We start from the raw sequence: 20,330 nt of genomic DNA on the forward strand, positions 1-20,330 counted from the left end.
GTAGCAGTCAATAGGGGAGAGTGGGATAAGTTGAGACATTTTTTACATTCAGCATCACCCTGTCAAGGGAAATATAGTATTCTTTCTAACAAAGATATCTAAATATATTGCAGAATATAAAAAAAAAAAATTCAATTGATAACAAGCATCGGTCAATACTGAAGCCACTTTTTCAAAACTCTTCACACAGTCTGCATTACCAACATGCATCTTGGCCAAACAGTTCATCTCACCTCCAAAACTCACTCAAACCACCAAAACACTTCATATGTGTCTCAAAATAAACTAGTCCGACCAAAACACTGGCAACAATTCTCACTCAGAAAGCAAACGTTGTCACTCATAACACACTGAGCTAAAAAACACTAACAGGGAGCATTACATGAATGATTAACTTTTCTCTTTGAAGTTTGAATGATTTTTCACATAAATCAGTATTTCATTATAGAATAAGAATAGCACATTTTCACTTTATTGACTGTACTAAAGTATATGTAACAAGAATGAATCAGAAATGCAGCAATTTGCTTCAATAGCCTTTATTTTTTCTATGTCTTTGCATATAGTAATTTACTTGTGAAAAATAAAAAATGTAAACAAAAATGAATTCCTGAAATTCCAGGGCTGCAATAATAATTACAAAAAAATGACATCAACAACATGTATAGTATAATCACTCATATTGCACAGTACTGTGAGGATTCTAGTTCTACCTCTCTCTTGCATTTGGCCACAAGTTCTCATCAACGTCACATCTTATGTCTTCTCTGGCGATGCATCTTGGAAAGTATCTTCTGGAATGTCTAATCCAACCCTGGCAGTCTTCAGGAGAAGTGTCTCCACACCCTGCATTCAAGGCATCCAGTAAGGACATCTGGTCATGTGGATGGTGGTCATAAACCTTCCACCTCCACGCAGAGAAAAACTCCTCTATGGGGTTTAGGAAGGGGGAGTATGGAGGCAGGAATAGTACCGACTTCCTGGGATGTGCAGCAAACCAGTCTGTGACTGCAACAGAGTGGTGGAATGCCACATTATCCCACACAACAACGAAGGTAGAAGTTCATTGCCCCTCACTCCTCCGCTGGCAAGAGTCGATTATGCAGGTCATCCAGAAAATAAATGAGCCTCTCTGTATTGTAGGGGCCAATGAGTGGTTTGTGTAACAGCAAACCATCATTGGACAGTGCTGCACACATTGTGATATTGCTCCTCTCTGGCCTGGGACATCCACGGTTGCTCTCTGTCCAATCACATTTCTTCCCCTGCGGTGTGTTTTTGACAGGTTGAATCCAGCTTCATCCACAAAGATGAATGTATGTGCAGTTTGCCTGACTTCCATCTCCATTACTCTCTAAAATACAGTAAATCCACAGTTTTACAGTACTTTACATTATGCATAGCTGTGTATGTACCCTGTTTGGTAACGAGACTAAAAACAGGACACTTGAGTAGGCTTTCAGCTAAAATTGCAATCAGCTGTGTTTGGAATGATTCAATATTATGCTGAGATTTTCTGTGTTTCAATCTGCAGAAAATTTGCCATCATTCTGTTTTGAATGTGTTTTTAACCGTTTTGGAAACAGTGTGTTAGGATTTGAAAAACAAGTGCTGAAAATATATAGTTTTGCAGGTGGTGGAGTATGAATGAGAAAATAGTTCATGAATTTCAGAGAATGTGTGTGAAAGCAATGAAAAATGATTCACAGTTTGGTCCACCTACACTTCTGTTTCGCTGACTGTGTGAAGAGTTTTGTCAATGTGACTTCAGTTTTGACCAATGCATCTTAGCAATTGAAAAAGACTAAGTTAAGCCGCCTACATATTTCTGTACTGAATGAAATATCACTACCTCTTTTAAAACCATGTTGATCTTTATTTCCCAAACACAATTCAACACAGGCACAATCGCTTGTCTTTTAATCATTTTAAGCATCTTTTAACACAGGCTTAACACCTAACAAACACTGTACCCTTTAACACAGGCTTAACACCTAACAAACACTGTACCCTTTTAACATAGGCCAGGCCCTGTTGTTACCTCATATCCCAGCGATAATGCTTTGCATTACTTTGCATTACACCTAGGAAGAAAACACGTACATTTGCTTAACTTGCCATTGGCTCAACTTACCCGAAGGCAAACATTTTAAATTTATTAGCCCACACAGATACAAGGATGCACTTTCATGCTAGGTTTAGGACCTCATATTGAAGCTTATAGAGAGGCCAACTGATGTATAGAACAATCTTTAAATTATCTACTTTAGTTTAGATACAAGCATCATAAAAATCTTATTTTTTGGACATAACTTGTTTACCGCTTTGTCCATGTTGTTTCTTCCTTCACAGACTCCATGAAATTATGACCCTCTTCCTAAATGTTTGGTCAAATTATATATTTTGTGTATGGTTTCCTAGAAACAAGAGTGGCTCAACTTACCCCTTTGGCTCAACTTACCCCAGCCTGCCCTACCCACTGAAATCCCTGGGCAGAACATTGAGTCCTGATCATTGAGATATATGGCCTTATGCATTAAAGAGGCTAGTCAGGATCTAACACTACATGAGTTGTTTTATTCCTTCCTTCCCCCTGAGCCTGGTTCCTCTCTAGGTTTCTTCCTTCTAGGGAGTTTTTCCCAGCCAAAATGTTTTGACTTTTCCTTCTGCTTTGCTTGCTCTGTAGAGGTTTAGGTCAGGTAACTGTAAAGCACTTTGTGACATGTACTGATGTAAAAAGGAATATATATAATCAATGTTATTTAATTGATTGATTGTTCTCTCCCAGCTGGGTAGCATCCGTGTGGTCTAAGTGTTCCACTTCCTGTGGGCGGGGCTGGAGACAGCGGCAGGTGTCCTGTGGGCAGGTGGAGTCGGGGGGAGCGGTGAGGACGCTAGCGCCATCTGTCTGTGGGAGGAACACGCGGCCTGCAGACAGACAGGAGTGTACCTGCGACAACTGTCCAGCCTGGGTTACCAGCCCCTGGGGAAAGGTACAGACGCAGTCACAAACACACCCACACCCGCCCCCATACTCGCACACACACCCGCACAAACACACACAGACACTCATGGATAGACGCACACGAACAGACGCACCCACACCCGCACACACAGACCACACAGACACACACAGACACCACACAGACACACACAGACACCATACAGACACAGACACCACACACACACAGACGACACACACACACACACACACACACACACACACACACACACACACACACACACACACACACACACACACACACACACACACACACACACACACACACACACACACACAACACATACACACAGACACCACACAGACACACACAGACACCACAGACACACAGACACACACAGACATCATACACCACACACACACAGACACCACACACACACAGACGACACAGACACCACACAGACACCACACAGACACACACAGACACCACACACAGACACACACACAGACACCACACAACTATACTGCTCAAAAAAATAAAGGGAACACTTAAACAACACAATGTAACTCCAAGTCAATCACACTTCTGTGAAATCAAACTGTCCACTTAGGAAGCAACACTGATTGACAATAAATTTCACATGCTGTTGTGCAAATGGAATAGACAACAGGTGGAAATTATAGGCAATTAGCAAGACACCCCCAATAAAGGAGTGGTTCTGCAGGTGGGGACCACAGACCACTTCTCAGTTCCTATGCTTCCTGGCTGATGTTTTGGTCACTTTTGAATGCTGGCGGTGCTTTCACTCTAGTGGTAGCATGAGACGGAGTCTACAACCCACACAAGTGGCTCAGGTAGTGCAGCTCATCCAGGATGGCACATCAATGCGAGCTGTGGCAAGAAGGTTTGCTGTGTCTGTCAGCGTAGTGTCCAGAGCATGGAGGCGCTACCAGGAGACAGGCCAGTACATCAGGAGACGTGGAGGAGGCCGTAGGAGGGCAACAACCCAGCAGACGGACCGCTACCTCCACCTTTGTGCAAGGAGGAGCAGGAGGAGCACTGCCAGAGCCCTGCAAAATGACCTCCAGCAGGCCACAAATGTGCATGTGTCTGCTCAAATGGTCAGAAACAGACTCCATGAGGGTGGTATGAGGGCCCGACGTCCACAGGTGCTTACAGCCCAACACCGTGCAGGACGTTTGGCATTTGCCAGAGAACACCAAGATTGGCAAATTCGCCACTGGCACCCTGTGCTCTTCACAGATGAAAGCAGGTTCACACTGAGCACATGTGACAGACGTGACAGAGTCTGGAGACGCCGTGGAGAACGTTCTGCTGCCTGCAACATCCTCCAGCATGAACGGTTTGGCGGCGGGTCAGTCATGGTGTGGGGTGGCATTTCTTTGGGGGGCCGCACAGCCCTCCATGTGCTTGCCAGAGGTAGCCTGACTGCCATTAGGTACCGAGTTGAGATCCTCAGACCCCTTGTGAGACCATATGCTGGTGCGGTTGGCCCTGGGTTCCTCCTAATGCAAGACAATGCTAGACCTCATGTGGCTGGAGTGTGTCAGCAGTTCCTGCAAGAGGAAGGTATTGATGCTATGGACTGGCCCGCCCGTTCCCCAGACCTGAATCCAATTGAGCACATCTGGGACATCATGTCTCGCTCCATCCACCAACGCCACGTTGCACCACAGACTGTCCAGGAGTTGGCGGATGCTTTAGTCCAGGTCTGGGAGGAGATCCCACAGGAGACCATCCGCCACCTCATCAGGAGCATGCCCAGGCCTTGTAGGGAGTTCATACAGGCACGTGGAGGCCACACACACTACTGAGCCTCATTTTGACTTGTTTTAAGGACATTACATCAAAGTTGGATCAGCCTCTACTTTGGTTTTCCACTTTAATTTTGAGTGTGACTCCAAATCCAGACCTCCATGGGTTGATAAATTGGATTTCCATTGATTATTTTTGTGTGATTTTGTTGTCAGCACATTCAACTATGTAAAGAAAAAAGTATTTAATAAGATTATTTCATTCATTCAGGATGTGTTATTTTAGGATGTGTTATTTTAGTGTTCCCTTTATTTTTTGGAGCAGTATATTTGTCACAACATTACCTTTGTTATCATTGACATACATGCATGATGTTTGCATACTGTGTAATTGATGTTCTGGGATGAAGTTTCCTCTATATGCAGACCTAGTATCAGCTTCTCCTTCCCCAACTTTAACCTTTAGTGGGGGGATATGCTAAACTGACCCAAAATCCCTGTCTAGGGCCAATTGGCTTCTACTTCAACCAACGCATTACTACAAAGAAGTCCTGAATAAAGTTGCAGGCTGTGAAACGTTCCTTGTTTCGTATTGTGAAAACATGTTAATTGCCCACAGTGCTCGGGGAAATGTTTGGGTCCCACCCTTACAGTCCAGAAGAGGTCGGTGATATGTAGACATTTCAACGGCACCACACACCCTGACTGTGACCCCAGAGAAAGGTAAACACACACCACAGGAGGTTGGTGGCACCTTAATTGGGGAGGACGGGCTCGTGGTAATGTATGGAGCGGAATCAGTGGAATGGTTTCCATTCCATTTGTGCCGTTCCGGCCATTATTATGAGCCATTCTCCCCTCAGCAGCCTCCTGTGACACACATACACACACACACACACACACACACACACACACACACACACACACACACACACACACACACACACACACACACACACACACATACACACACACACATGCACACACACGCACACACACACACACGCACACACAAACACATGCACACACATATACACACACACACAGTCTAATTTCCTCCTGTCTCGTTTAGCTGAATCTGGTCATGAATAGCGTGGTTGTTGAACAAGTTGAGGAGACTAAAATACTTGGTGTTACCTTAGATTGTAAACTGTCATGGTCAAAACATATTGATTGTAATGGTTGTAAGATGGGGTTGAGGTCTGTCCGTGATAAAGATATTTTTTGACACCACACTCCACAAAGCAAGTCCTGCAGGCTCTAGTTTTGTCTTATCTTGATTATTGTCCAGACATATGGTCGAGTGCTGCAAAGAAGGACCTAGTTTAGCTGCAGCTGGCCCAGAACAGAGCGGCATTTTTTGCTCTTCAATAATATGCATGACAGTCTCTCTCAGCTAAGAGTTGAGGAATAACTGACTGCATCGCTTCTTGTTTTTATAAGAAACAGGAATTTGTTGGACATTCCTAATTGTTTGGATAGTCAACTTACACACAGCACTGACACACACACTTACCCCACCAGACATGTCACCAGAGGTCTTTTCACAGTCCCCAGGTCCAGAATGAATTCAAGGAAACATACAGTATTATACAGAGCCATGAGTGCATGGAACTCCCATCCTATATAGTACAAGTGAACAGCAAACCTGGTTTAAAAAAAACGAATAAATCAACACCTCACGGCACAATGCCTCTCCCCATGTGACCTACTTATTGTGTGTATGTACTAACATGTATGTGGAAATGAACAAAAACACACACACACGTATGTATTGTAAAGTCTTTTGTCTGTAATGTATTTTTTGTTATATGTCAGATTCCAGTAAGACTCGCTGTCTCCATTGGTTCCGGCTAAATGGGATCCTAATAAAATCAAATCCTTCCCTCTATCTCTCTTTGTCTCCCTCAGGCCCGTCTCAGTGCGTAACTGTTCGTCGGAGCTATGTGACGTGCACTGGCGCGTGGGGCCGTGGCGAGCGTGCACGGCAGCCTGTGGCAGCGGGTTTCAGTCTCGCAGGGTGGACTGTGCCCACCGCAGGAGTGGCAGAACCCTGGCAGACCAACACTGCACCTGGCACAGACGCCCAGCCACCTGGCAGCACTGCAACGCCACCACCTGTGGAAGTGAGTGTGTAGTGTTTTTACCATGTTACCATGTTACTCTCACTGCCTTTCCTCTGACTTCTGAAGCTGTGGAATATGTCATTGGAGTGGCTTGGCATATTTTTGTCAAAAAAAACACCTATTACAAAAACGGTGACTTCGCACAAGTAAAATCGCACAAACCCTCTTTTTAAACTGTTAAACTGCTTTTTAACAGTCCAGACCCAAATCTATATGGACATTTACACTGATGTTGAATTTTAGCCCGAATTTGACGTAATGCCAGACTCTTTGCTTTCTGCTACTTTTTAATGGAAATATGGCAAGCATTCTATTCCCTATATAGTGCACTACTTTTTACCAGAGTCCTATAAGAGCCCTGGTTAAAGTAGTGCCCTATAAAGGAAATAGGGTGCCATTTGGGACATAACCATGTTCTTCTGTGGGGAGAATGAATGTTATTTTATGCCAAAATGTAGAGTTTCAGCATTTAACACTTTCTATGTTGTCTCTGTGTGTCTGTGTCTCTGTGTAGGTGAATGTAAAGACACCACCCACTACTGTGCCGTGGTGAAGAGGTTAAAGCTTTGCCCCATCGACATGTACAAGCAGAGGTGTTGTGAGTCCTGTTTACAGGAGGATGGCTCCACCTAGTGCTCTAGGAGGAAGTTGCCCCTAGATGCTGGTCTTGGGTTAGTTTTGCATTTCCTCCACTAGTGGTTAAGGCTGGGAATGGGGAGGAGAAGCTGATCTTAGATCTGTACCTAGAGGAAACTTCACCCCTGAGCTTTGAGACACCGTGTGGACAACATAACTCTTGGAATCATGGATGGAGGGATAGATGGATGGATGGATGGATGGAAGGAAGGAGAGATGGATTGAGGGAGGGATGCATGGAAGGAGGGATGGATTGAGGGAGGGATGGACGGAAGGAGGGATGGATTGAGGGAGGGAGGGATGGATGGATGGATAGAGGAATAGATTGAGGGAGGGATGGATGGATGGATGGAGGGATAGATTGAGGGAGGGACGAAGGCTTGGATTGAGGGAGGGATGGATGGAGGGATAGATTGAGGGAGGGATGGATGGAGGGATAGATTGAGGGAGGGATGGATGGATAGATTAAGGGAGGGATGGATGGATGGATGGATGGATGGATGGATGGATGGATGGATGGATGGAGGGATGGAGGGAGGGAGGGAGAGATAGATTGAGGAAGGGATGGATGGAGGGATAGATTGAGGGAGGGATGGACAGAGGGATAGATTGAGGGATAGATGGATGGATGGATGGATGGATGGATGGATGGATGGATGGATGGATGGATGGATGGATGGATGGATGGATGGAGGGAGGGATGGAGGGATGGAGGGATAGATTGAGGGAGGGATGGATGGAGGCTTGGATGGATGGAAGGAAGGAGAGATGGATTGAGGGAGGGATGCATGGAAGGAGGGATGGATTGAGGGAGGGATGGATGGACGGAAGGAGGGATGGAATGAGGGAGGGAGGGATGGATGGATGGATAGAGGAATAGATTGAGGGAGGGATGGATGGATGGATGGAGGGATAGATTGAGGGAGGGATGGATGGAGGCTTGGATTGAGGGAGGGATGGATGGAGGGATAGATTGAGGGAGGGATGGATGGAGGGATAGATTGAGGGAGGGATGGATGGATAGATTAAGGGAGGGATGGATGGATGGATGGATGGATGGATGGATGGATGGATGGATGGATGGATGGAGGGATGGAGGGATGGAGGGAGGGAGGGAGAGATAGATTGAGGAAGGGATGGATGGAGGGATAGATTGAGGGAGGGATGGACAGAGGGATAGATTGAGGGATAGATGGATGGATGGATGGATGGATGGATGGATGGATGGATGGATGGAGGGAGGGATGGAGGGATAGATTGAGGGAGGGATGGATGGAGGCTTGGATGGATGGATGGATGGATGGATGGATGGATGGATGGAGGGATAGATTGAGGGAGGGAGGGAGGGATGGATGGAGGCTTAGATTGAGGGAGGGATGGATGTCGGGAGGGATGGATGGATGAATGGATTGAGGGAGGGAGGGATGGATGAATGGATTGAGGGAGGGATGGATGGATGGAGGGATAGATTGAGGGAGGGATGGATGGAGGCTTGGATTGAGGGAGGGATGGATGGAGGGATAGATTGAGGGATGGATGGCGGGATAGATTGAGGGAGGGATGGAGGCTTGGATGATGGAGAGAGATTGAGGGAGGGATGGATGGATGGATGGATGGATGGATGGAGGGATAGATTGAGGGAGGGATGAAGGCTTGGATTGAGGGAGGGATAGATGGAGGGATAGATTGAGGGATGGATGGATGGATGGATGGATGGATGGAGGGATAGATTGAGGGAGGGATGGAGGCTTGGATTGAGGGAGGGAGGGAGGGACCATGTAACATGGTAGACTGGTCATAGCCTGAGACTGTTTGGAGTTCAAGTCTGCTTTAAAGACACTACCCCCACAACATTGAGGAAATCTTTCTCACTTCTTCGTCACAACCTAAATGGATATTCCTCCCAATAATGATGCCCCAATGACTTGATTAGACTGAGAAAGAGACACGGGGGGTGTTTGCCGGAGACCCTTTGGTGAAGACAAGCGTGCACAGATATGGAGTGAAGGAATTTTTCAGGTGGCCCAACCAATGTAATTTGATGCAAGCCTCAAATCTGGACCTATGGCCTTAGAAATGTAACACTTTACCAATACTAGCTATTATCCCAATGACACATGTAACAAGTGAGCGCAAAGGTGTGTGTAAAGTGTGTGTGCTGTTAACCCATTCCTAAAGGAGAGAGCAGTCTTTAAATGGCCTTGTCATTGTTTTCCACGGTAATGTGCACTGAATGGAAGAACAGAAAGAAAGAATGCTCTAGCAACAAAACACCAATAGAAGCAGTGGTTTATGGGTATCCTGTGTTTATTGTTTTTAATTTATAACAAATGAATGTATGATTATACTGTTCATGGTGGTGGAAAAAGTATCGAATTGTCATACTTGCGTAAAAGTAAAGATCCTTAATAGAAAATGACTCAAGTAAAAGTGAAAGTCACCCAGTAAAATACTACTTTAGTAAAAGTCTAAAAGTATTTGGTTTTAAATATACTTAGGTATCAAAAATAAAAGTATAAATCATTTCAAGTTCCTTTTATTAAGCAAACCAGATGACACCATTTTTTTTATTTTTTATTTAAAACACACTCAGACATAATTTACAAACTAAGCATTTGTGTTTAGTGAGTCCGCCAAATCAGAGACAGTAGGGATGACCAGGGATGTTGTCTTGATAAGTGCGTGAATTGTTAACATTTTCCTGTCTCGCTAATAAGCATTCAAAATGTAACAAGTACTTTTAGGTGTCAAGGAAAATGTATGGAGTAAAAAGTACATTGTTTTCTTTAGGAATGTTGTGAGGTACATGTAAAGTACAGATACACAGAGTATTTTTAAGTATTTTTACTTAAGTACTTTACACCACTGACTGTACATGTACATACAGTATACAGTAGGAACTGGTCTGGATGTGTGATGCAGAATCCTATAAGACCATTCACATGCGTGAAGGCAAAGGGATGTCAGATTGTAGTGGAACGTCATTGACATAAGAAAACAACAATCTGAACCAAATCATTTGCATTAGAACCTACTAGTCAGACAGTAGGAGGAAAAGCGGTTTCAAAATTATTTATTGGATTTTGCATATTTGCCATAACAGTTAACATTCAATGTGTACATACATTTTAAACATATTCATCAGAGTACAGTGCATACAGTAGTATGTATTTTGTGAGATAATAATTGTCCACAGAAATGATCACTGTTTGGAATAAATAGGCCCTGCAGTGACTGAGAGAGGTATGGGTTGTGTTCCCAATGGCACCCAATCGTATTCCCTACATCAGGGGTCGGAAACAGGTGGACGCCGGGCCAAAATCTATTCCCATTAATAACAAGAGAGACATATGTGATCGTATCTCAATGTAATCAAGGTATGAACTTATTATTTTCCAATTCAATCTATTTTTCTGCTTGCTTGTGGTCCATTTGCATTGTACACATTTCTATAATGATGTTCCGGGCCCCGCCCACCACCACTGCCCTACATACTGCAGTACTGGTCAAAAGTAGTGCACTATGTAGGGAATACAGTGCCATTTAGAATGGGCCCCGAGAGAAAACATGACTGTCATATTTCTCTGTTTGAAAAATGGGGTCTGTTCCTTTTTACTATTGTTTTGGTTATCCAACCAATGTGCTGCATTGTAAAATGTCTTGTAAATACTGTGTTTTTAAGTGCAATATTGTACATTGAGAGTATGTAGATTTTCTGTGGGACTTTATTTTCTTACCTTATGTAGTTGTCTTAACTCCTGTTTAAAAGACTGGATATAAACCGTACAGTACATTAATAAACACTTGCTGTTGTTGGGTCACAGGTATGTTTAATACCTTTCCCTTCTGGTTTTATTCTCATGCATTTACCTGCAATCACCAATGATTTGTAGAGACATGTCATGTGTTTTGCAGATACATTATCAAGTGCCACTCACTCAAACAAATGCATACTGACAATAATCAATGCTACTGATATTTACGACAACATATCGATAACGTTACCATAACATTGGGTGTTGACATGGATACCGTTTGTAGAATCCTAACTGGATTGAAGGAACATCATGAAGATGTTTATGGAACAAAACATTTAAGTGCTCTAGAAAGACAACATACTAAGATAATAAAGACAGTTTGATCACCTGACATTTTGTTTGGTAATACTCATTATAACACACAGAGGGAGACATGTTCCTAGATTAAAAGCATTGAGCAAAAATTACCATAAGACTCGATCTGTCAGTGTGATTTTATATGAAACTTTTTTCCAACAATGTGCATTATAAAGAGGCCACTATTCTTCTATAGCTTTTTCTAAACTCTAGTTTAAAAATCGCCCCCTTCAAATTAAATCACACTGCAAGATTATAATGAAGTTTTCGGTATGTCTTTTGCACTTTGAACAATTATTTTGGACTATGAAAATTTCCCCTGAAAGTTCTGCATTATGTTTGTGAATTTCAATAAATGTGTGACTGTGGTGACTTTATGCAGCATTTGGCACATGGATACACAAGGATAATTAATTGATTAAGAAATGAAGTGCTTGTTTTAATTACTAATGATTTGCAAATTTGTAAAACAAAGATTAGCAACTATTCAATCGAAACCATCAACCAGAATACAGGGAAGTTTATTTTATAATGGCCTGTTTGTGACTTGTTCATAATTGTTGGTTCCATTTTGATTATCACATCATTGATACTTACTATCAATTACTATACAGGTAGTAGGAAAATAAAATGAAAAACATAACAGACCAAACAAAAGTAGTTTTGCCTTCACACGCTCTTTTTAAGATTAAAAGCATTGGTCACCAAATATCATGGTCATACGTTATGACACCACAGCAACCGCCATGCCGGCGGCCATCTTGTTCATGTCCTTAGATGGCAACTTCCTGTAGAACCTATGTCCCCTGTCGTCGCTGTCCTCAAACACGAAGCCCGGCGGGGAGTCGTAGCTAGCTGGACAAACGCTAATCCTATAACACAAAATCATACCATTACCTGAATGATATACGATAAAATACCACAAAATGATCTATACAATACCTTTATTGTTCGCTCGTGGAAAATAATCTTGCTGCAAGTTCAGCACATCATAATCATCCACAAATTCACAACACTAGCACTTATTAAGCTTGAGGTTATAAAAGTGATTTAGTTTTACATCAGTCATTCATTTCATTCAGGTAGTAAAACAGCTTCACTTTTGTTTGATGTCCCTCCTGGGATGTAACGGCTGATTCCAGGGGACTCCAGACTAAATGCTTGTGGGTTAACTTTGTGTGTGTGTCAAATCAAAATCAAATGTTATTCGTCACGTACACAGTTTACAGCAGGTATAAACAGTGCAGCGAAATGCTCAGCGTGTGTGTGCGCATCTCTGCTGGGTAACTGTGTGTGTGTGTGTGTGTGTGTGTGTGTGTGTGTGTGTGTGTGTGTGTTACCTCTTGGGGGTGAACTCTGTGCTGTACATGGTGCCGCCCTCCAATGGGGCATCAGCCCTCATGGGGGCGTGAGCTGGCTTGAAGCTCACATTGGGCTGCAGTTCGTGGGGTGTAAAATGGGCCTGGATAATAGAATACAATCAAATAGAATAGAATTTCTAATAATGGCTTATAAGAATGTGGCCTATAGCCAGAGAGACAGGGGCTCTGCTACACTCTTAGAAAAAAAGGTGCTATTTAGAACCTAAAATGGTTATTCGGCTCCGCCCATAGGATAACCCTTTGAAGAACCCATTTTGGTTCCAGATAGAACCCTTTCCACAGAGGATTCTAAATGGAACCCAAAAGGTTTCTACCGGGAACCAAAAAAAGGGTACTCCTACGGGGACTGCCGAAGAACACTCTTGAAACACTTTTTTCTAAGAGTGTATATGTGTAGATACTTGAGCAGTGTCTCAAAGAACACCCTAAACCCACCCATATCTGGCCAAAACTAGTGCACTTCATGGAGGCGGTACTGAGAACTGGCCGGTGATTTCAGATGGTAGGTACTATAGTATCTCCTATTGTTGTGTCCGTCCACAGGGCACTTAGCCCCTAAAACAGCTCCATAGGTGCTACAATGTAGCTGATCCTGTGCTCCTCCCAAAAGTATTTTTCTATAGGCAGGGTGTGATTTGAGAATTGCCCTGGCATGCCAATGGAAACAAGAGTCTTGAATTGCCTTGAAGGTGGTGAGGTGGTCCATCCGTCCGGTGGCTCTCTGCATCTCCTCAGGCTTCTTGATCATGGCCTGTCTCTTGACCTCCCAAGGCTGGTAGTCGTCCCTCATGGTGGTGCAGACCTGGAGGTAGTGGGGTGGGAACGTTCATTTTGATGCTACGATAAACGTACCCCAAAAAATCCCAACTGACCCGGTTACAGGACAAAATGAGAACGCACCGTTTTGAATGTAATAAAACATGTATATTCAATCATATAATCTCCCAAGAATTTAACAGCATACACTTTAGTGAACAATATAACTAGAATATTACATCAGAACATCGACATCAGTAAGACACGATATCAGTATGGCAATACATATAAGTACAACAACATAACCGTTAAACGATATATCAGCCCAGCAATATATTAATAGGTGCAGTGCATTCGGAAAGTATTCAGACCCCGTCACTTAAAAAAAAAAAAAAAAAATACGTTACAGCCTTATTCTAAAATGGATTAAATACATGTTTTTCCTCATCAATCTACACACAATACCCCATAATGGCAAAGGAAAAACAAGTAAAAAAACCAACTAAAATACCACATTTACATAAGTATTCACACACTTTACTCAGTACTTTGTTGAATTTACAGTCTTGTGTATGACGATACAAGCTCGGCACACGTGTATTTGGGGTGGCAGGTAGCCTAGTGGTTAGAGTGTTAAGCCAGTAAGGTTGCTGGATCGAATCCCTGAGCTGACAAGGTAAAAATCTGTCGTTCTGCCCCTGAACAAGGCAGTTAACCCACTGTTCCCCGGTAGGCTGTCATTGTAAAAAATAATTTTTTCTTAACTGACTTGCCTAGTTTAAATAAAGGTTAAATAAATAAATAAAATAAACTGGGGAGTTTCTCCCATTCTTCTCTGCAGATCCTCTCAAGCTCTGTCAGGTTGGATGGGGAGTGTCGCTGCAAAGACATTCAGAGAATTGTCACGAAGCCACTCCTTCAATGTCTTGGCTGTGTACTTAGGGTCATTGTCCTGTTGGAAGGTGAACCGTCGCTCCAGTCGGAGGTCCTGAGTGCTCTGGAACAGGTTTTCATCAAGGATCTCTCTGTACTTTGCTCCGTTCATCTTTCCCTCAATCCTGTCTAGTCTCCCAGTCCCTGCCGCTGAATAACATCCCCACAGCATGATGCTGCAACCACCATGCTTGGGATGGTGCCAGGTTTCCTCCAGACTTGATGCTTGGCATTCAGGCCAAAGAGTTAAATCTTGGTTTCATCAGCAGAGAATCTGTCCACTCTACCATAAAAGCCTAATTGGTAGAGTTCTGCAGAGATGGTTGTCCTTCTGGAAGGTTCTCCCATCTCCACAGAGGAACTCTGGAGCTCTGTCAGAATGACCATCTATACAGGTAGTAGCAAAATCAAATCAAAAACATAACACCTCCCTGACAAAGCCCCTTCTGACCCGATTTCTCAGTTTGGCTGGGCGACCAGATCTAGGAAGAGTCCTAGTGGTTCCAAACTTCTTCCATTTAAGAATGATGGAGACCACTGTGTTCTTGGTGACCTTCAATGCTGCAAAAAATGTTTGGTACCCTTCCTCAGATCTGTGCCTCGACACAATCCTGTCTCGCAGTTCTACCGACAATTCCTTCGACCTCATGGCTTGGTTTTTGCTCTGACATGCACTGTCAACTGTGGGTTCTTATATAGACAGATATGTGCCTTTCCAATCATGTCCAATCAATTGAATTTACCACAGGTGTACTCCAATCAAGTTGTAGGAACATCTCAAGGATGATCAATGGAAACAGGATGCACCTGAGCTCAATTTTGAATCTCATAGCAAAAAGTATTTTTACTTGTATACATTTATTTTTACTTGTTTTTATAAATTAGCAAAAATGTCTAAATACCTGTTTTCACTTTGTCATTATGAGGTATCATGTGTAGATTCATGAGGATTTGTTTTTATTTAATCCATTTTAGAATAAGGCTGTAATATAACAAAAAGTGGAAAAAGTCAAAGGGTCTGAATACTTTCCGAATGCACTGTAAATATTCAGACCATTTGCTTGGAGACTTGGAATTGAGCTCAGGTGGATCCTCAGATCACTCTGACAGAATGACATTTCACCAATCAGGCCTTTATGGTAGATTTGCCAGACGGACGCCACTCCTCAGTAAAAGGCAGCCCACTTGGAGTTTGCCAAAAGGCACCTAAAGGACTCTGACCATGAGAAACAAGATTCTCTGGTCTGATGAAACCAAGATTGGATGCTTTGGCCTGAATGCCAAGCGTCACATCTGGTGGAAACCTGGCACCATCCCTATGGTGAAGCATGGGGGTGGCAACATCATGCTGTAGGGATGTTTTTCAGTGGCAGGCCCTGGAAGACTAGTCAGGATCGAGGGCAAGATGAACGGAGCAAAGTACAGAGATCCTTGATGAAAACCTGCTCCAGAGCGCTCAGGACCTCAGACTGGGATGAAGGTTCACCTTCCAACAGGACAACGACCCTAAGAACATAGCCAAGACAATGCAGGAGTGGCTTCGGGACAAGTCTCTGAATGTCCTTGAGTGGCCCAGCCAGTCTGGATTTGAACCTGATCGAACCTGACATTTGCCAAAGTTTCTTTGATTCGTTGTTATGGGGTATTGTGTGGAGATTGAGGGAAAAAAAACATTTAATCCACTTTAGAATAAGGCTGTAACGTAACAAAATGTGGAAAAAGTCAACAGGTCTGAATACTTTCCGAAATGCCTGTATCGTCTCATCCATACCTGGAAGGGAGCTGATGACTTGGTGGGCCGATTGAAGGGCTTGGCAGAGATGAAGGGCTGGATGTTGTGTTGGACGTAGTCTGCACCAGACGTGGTGCTCATATCCATGTGCTCTGTGGGGCTGACGTACTGCAGGCTCTTGTGCAGCTGAGGCAGGGACACGGGCCACTGCTGGAAATGCTCCTTAAACTCTGTGCTGCTCTGAAAGGGAACGTCAGACGTCACCTAGGAACAGAGTAGAGTGGAATAGAGGTTTATTGTTCACCCTCAGATGGACATTTGACTTTGGTTTCACCTCAGTAACATACATCAACTCACCAGATAATCACATTCAAAATAAAAACACATGGGACATTCAAACAAAACTACACGTCTATCTTGAATCTGCACTTCAATATAGAGATTTTTTTTAAAACATTTTAGTCATTTAGCAGACGCTCTTATCCAGAGCAACTTAACTCTAATTGCTCTTGTAAGTGCCTTGCTCAAGGGCACATCAACAGATTTCCCCTAGTCAGCTCGGTTACTGGCCCAACCTCTTAACCGCTAGGCTACCACCCAGAGATATTTCATCAGCCACTGTCTACTAATGATCAAATATCAGTTGACGTTGTCACTGGCCAGAAAAGGTAAGTGGAGTTAGTGAGATATTAATCTGGGTTAACCCAGAACTAAAATCATGTGTAATTTGATCAGATGCTCAATTACATAGTCTGTGACTAGTGAGATGTCATTAAACACAGCGTTACCTTTCCAGGGTTAGGCTTATAGCTCTGGGGCAGCTGTCCTTGCAGGCCCTGATAGTCTCTTCGGTTGGTGGTGAGGTCTTGAAGGGGCTGGCTACTGGGTTTATAGGGCTCTGGAACCGTCACCCAGCGTGCCTCCAGAGGGTGGGACACATAGCACTGCTGGTTACTGGTCACCCCATCGAAGGGGGTATCGGACATTTTGGGGATACTGGAGGGTTTGAAGCTCTGTCTGGGGGCAAGGCCTCGGGGGAGGAAGTCGTCCTGGAAGGTGGTGTGGCCGTCGAACTTGGCGTCTGGCGGGTGGTAGGTCAGGTCGGGTTTCTTCAGCTCCCGCTTGCACATCTCCCACTGTCGGAAATCCTCTTGAAACATTAAAAGAGTTGAAACATTAAAAGATTTGTATGTGTTAGTTTTGGTAATAACCATCGTTTATTTATAGAGCGCATTTGTTATTGTTATGATGTAATTTTGATATATAAAATATTCCATAGAAATTGCAACGTATTAACTTTAAATGCCAATATTTCTTATATAATACTAAAATAAGGATCACTGTGTGGTACCCCTTGTAGAAATGTGTCATGTGTAATATGTCATCAAACAACGCAGAATAGCTCACCTTTGTAAGTAGGCACTGTATCCATTTTGTGCCCTGTTGCGTATACCCTCTCACTGGGTCTGGAAGGGGCGAAGGGTTGGACCTCATAAAGGCTGTAGTCCTGTTTGTAGGTGGTCCCCAGATCTATGTCTCCAGGTTTGGGTTTGTACTCCGCCTGCTGTTTCCCCGGTCGTCGAGTCACCACGTAGGGAATAAAGTCAGTCCTAGGGAGAGCGAGAGAGTAACCAGTCTTTTTCATTCATTTGGGATTGAGACCTCTGTGGATAACTCCTAATGAATATAGTTAGTGATATCTACATAAGAGGTTGACTGTGGAATATGGAATCGGCTCGACTTTTAGAGACCACTTAAAAAGGTACATTTTCCATAATCCCCTCAAAACCGCATGGCTTGCATGAGGGGTGTGTGTGTGTGTGTGTGTGTGTGTGTGTGTGTGTGTGTGTGTGTGTGTGTGTGTGTGTGTGTGTGTGTGCGTGTGTGCGCGCCTCAAAGGGCTTTGCATTAAATGAGAGTGGTTGAATAGCAGAAGATTGACACAGTCTCAAATAGCACCCTATTCCCTTACTTTTGGTTGTACACTACTTTTGTCCCCTGCCCTATGTGGCATTCTTGGCCAAAAGTAGTGTACTTGAAAGGGATTGGTGTTTCATTAGGGTGTGATCCATGACTAAGGTGTTTACTTGAATGTAGTAGTTCCATCCATTCTCCCCCGGTCACCGTGGTTAACAGGCTTGGGTTTCAGGCCCTGGGGCGGGTTGTATCCTCCATAGGCGGGGTACTTCTCTGTGTACTCTGTCAGGACACATGTCATATTGGGCTTTCCATACAGAGCTGTGGGTCGGTGGGGGCAGCGATGGCGTCTAGACAGAGGGCAAAGTTCCAAACTTTATTTTACTGAAAGTGCTCTATCTTGAAAACTTGACAGCTGTGCTGACGTGCATTAACAGTGGACATGAACACTATACCAATAGAGTGTAGTATTAATTTACAATGCAATTATGGTGACTGGCAGTGAGTTAGGCTAGTTACGTGGCATGCCAACCTACACAGAGCATCCTCTGAATGAAATAACAGACTAGTCATCTTAATCTTTAATTAAGTGCAGAATGGAAACCAGCAGGCTGGGTGTGAGCAATTATCTACCTGGTTATCCAATGCAATGAATGTGTACTGACTGAGCTTGGTGTGAATTCTTTAAAAGAATGCCAGACTTGTATTTAATCTTAGATTAACAGACATTTAACTCAATATGATGTATCAGCCATGCATTTCTATTGCATCTATGGTGACTTAACAGGCATAGTAGCATAATTAATTCACATGGTCAGACTCAGATTTTTTTTTTATTGTATTCACTGACCTATTTGAAAGGCTTATCAAAGCATTGTGCAACAATCACATGATAATAAACCAAACAAGATAATACCTTACATTGGAGTATTGTGCTAACATAGTATACTTAGGTGGGGGTAAAATGAAGAATAGAAGAAAAAAAACTGAACTTGAATAAACGGACAACTTTAATCAATAGGATACCAATGTCAGAAATCACGGGCTACATTTTCACAATGATTGCTGTGGATTTAACATAGGCTGATATCGTTTCAGGGCAATAAGAAATGCACTAGTGTCTATATAACCAAGGGCGTTGTCTTCACTCAGGACAGGGAGTGTCTGTGTGCAAGTGATAATAGAGACATAGCTAGCTACACAGCATTGTGAGTTATGATAGGCCTACAGATCTAAATAAAACCAGACAAGTCTCCTTGTATTGGTGAAATGACAAATGTAGCTGGACTACGCAAAAAAGCAAATCGCAGCTATGTTCGCACCTATCTAGGATACTTTTAATTCAGTCGGTCATTAGTGCAACAATGTTTTTCTGGGCAAGAAATGTTTTTCCATGACTAGCCATTGGACAACTTGACAAAATTGTCTATTTATTTTGCCACTGAATAGTCATATTATTGTGACAGTCAATTTACAATGCCATATGTTCTAATAATACGTTCTAATACGTTCTAATAATTTCAGCATTGTAGTTTCTAGCTAAAGGAATGCCAAATGGATTGGATAGAGTTTTTACAACAGTGATTCATAATGAATGTCAGTCAATAATATAAATACAGCATTTGCCATTTTAATGTCAACTCCATGCACTACTTGGCATAGGCGTGTCAATTCACTGGTTAGTCAAGCCTAAATTAACGCACGAAAATAATTTCTTCAAACACAAACTTGTAGAAACACTGGTAATCTCATGAATGTCAACATACCTTTTTACTACACTAAATCAATACATCCTCCTTACCCACAGCTGCAGATCTCACATATGCACAGCCGTTTCATGTCTTTGAAGGGGGGGATAGCGTGTTCCGTGGCTCTTTCCCCTGCAATCCCACAAACACCGCCCGACAGCTCCGTTATTTTATACCTCAGTGACAGCTCGAGCTAAAGTGTGCAGTTTTGTTTCTATGGAAGCAGCACGTTACTCTAGCAACCGCT

General features: G+C 43.2%; 2 protein-coding genes across 5 annotated transcripts in view; one reads left to right on the plus strand and one right to left on the minus strand.

Annotated features, from left to right (window-relative positions):
* LOC106591065 (ADAMTS-like protein 3) overlaps window positions 1-7,732 on the plus strand; it is a 251,145-nt gene extending 243,413 nt beyond the window's left edge. For all 3 annotated transcript variants that reach the window (XM_045708303.1, XM_045708304.1, XM_045708305.1), the window contains 4 exons: window positions 2,789-2,993; window positions 5,358-5,461; window positions 6,650-6,864; window positions 7,379-7,732. In XM_045708303.1, the coding sequence (XP_045564259.1) occupies window positions 2,789-2,993; window positions 5,358-5,461; window positions 6,650-6,864; window positions 7,379-7,497 (643 nt within the window). In that variant the 3' untranslated portion in view covers window positions 7,498-7,732. The remainder of the gene's footprint in view (window positions 1-2,788; window positions 2,994-5,357; window positions 5,462-6,649; window positions 6,865-7,378) is intronic.
* Window positions 7,733-11,308: 3,576 nt separating this feature from the next.
* Window positions 11,309-20,314, minus strand: LOC106587795 (stabilizer of axonemal microtubules 2). 2 transcript variants are annotated; one of them, XM_014176439.2, is made up of 8 exons: window positions 20,137-20,314; window positions 18,506-18,685; window positions 17,826-18,028; window positions 17,207-17,568; window positions 16,458-16,682; window positions 13,680-13,799; window positions 12,956-13,077; window positions 11,309-12,487 (listed from the first exon to the last, which is right to left on the minus strand). In XM_014176439.2, exons 1-8 carry the CDS (start codon window positions 20,172-20,174, stop codon window positions 12,340-12,342), a joined length of 1,398 nt encoding a protein of 465 aa, XP_014031914.1. In that variant the 5' UTR covers window positions 20,175-20,314; the 3' UTR covers window positions 11,309-12,339. The 2 variants fall into 2 exon arrangements, with proteins under 2 accessions (XP_014031914.1, XP_014031915.1); XM_014176440.2 differs by having other exon boundaries at window positions 20,102-20,260.
* Between the last annotated feature and the right edge of the window lie 16 nt (window positions 20,315-20,330).

This window comes from Salmo salar, chromosome ssa26, assembly GCF_905237065.1.
Source record: "Salmo salar chromosome ssa26, Ssal_v3.1, whole genome shotgun sequence".
In the NCBI taxonomy this organism is placed as follows: Eukaryota; Metazoa; Chordata; class Actinopteri; order Salmoniformes; family Salmonidae; genus Salmo; species Salmo salar.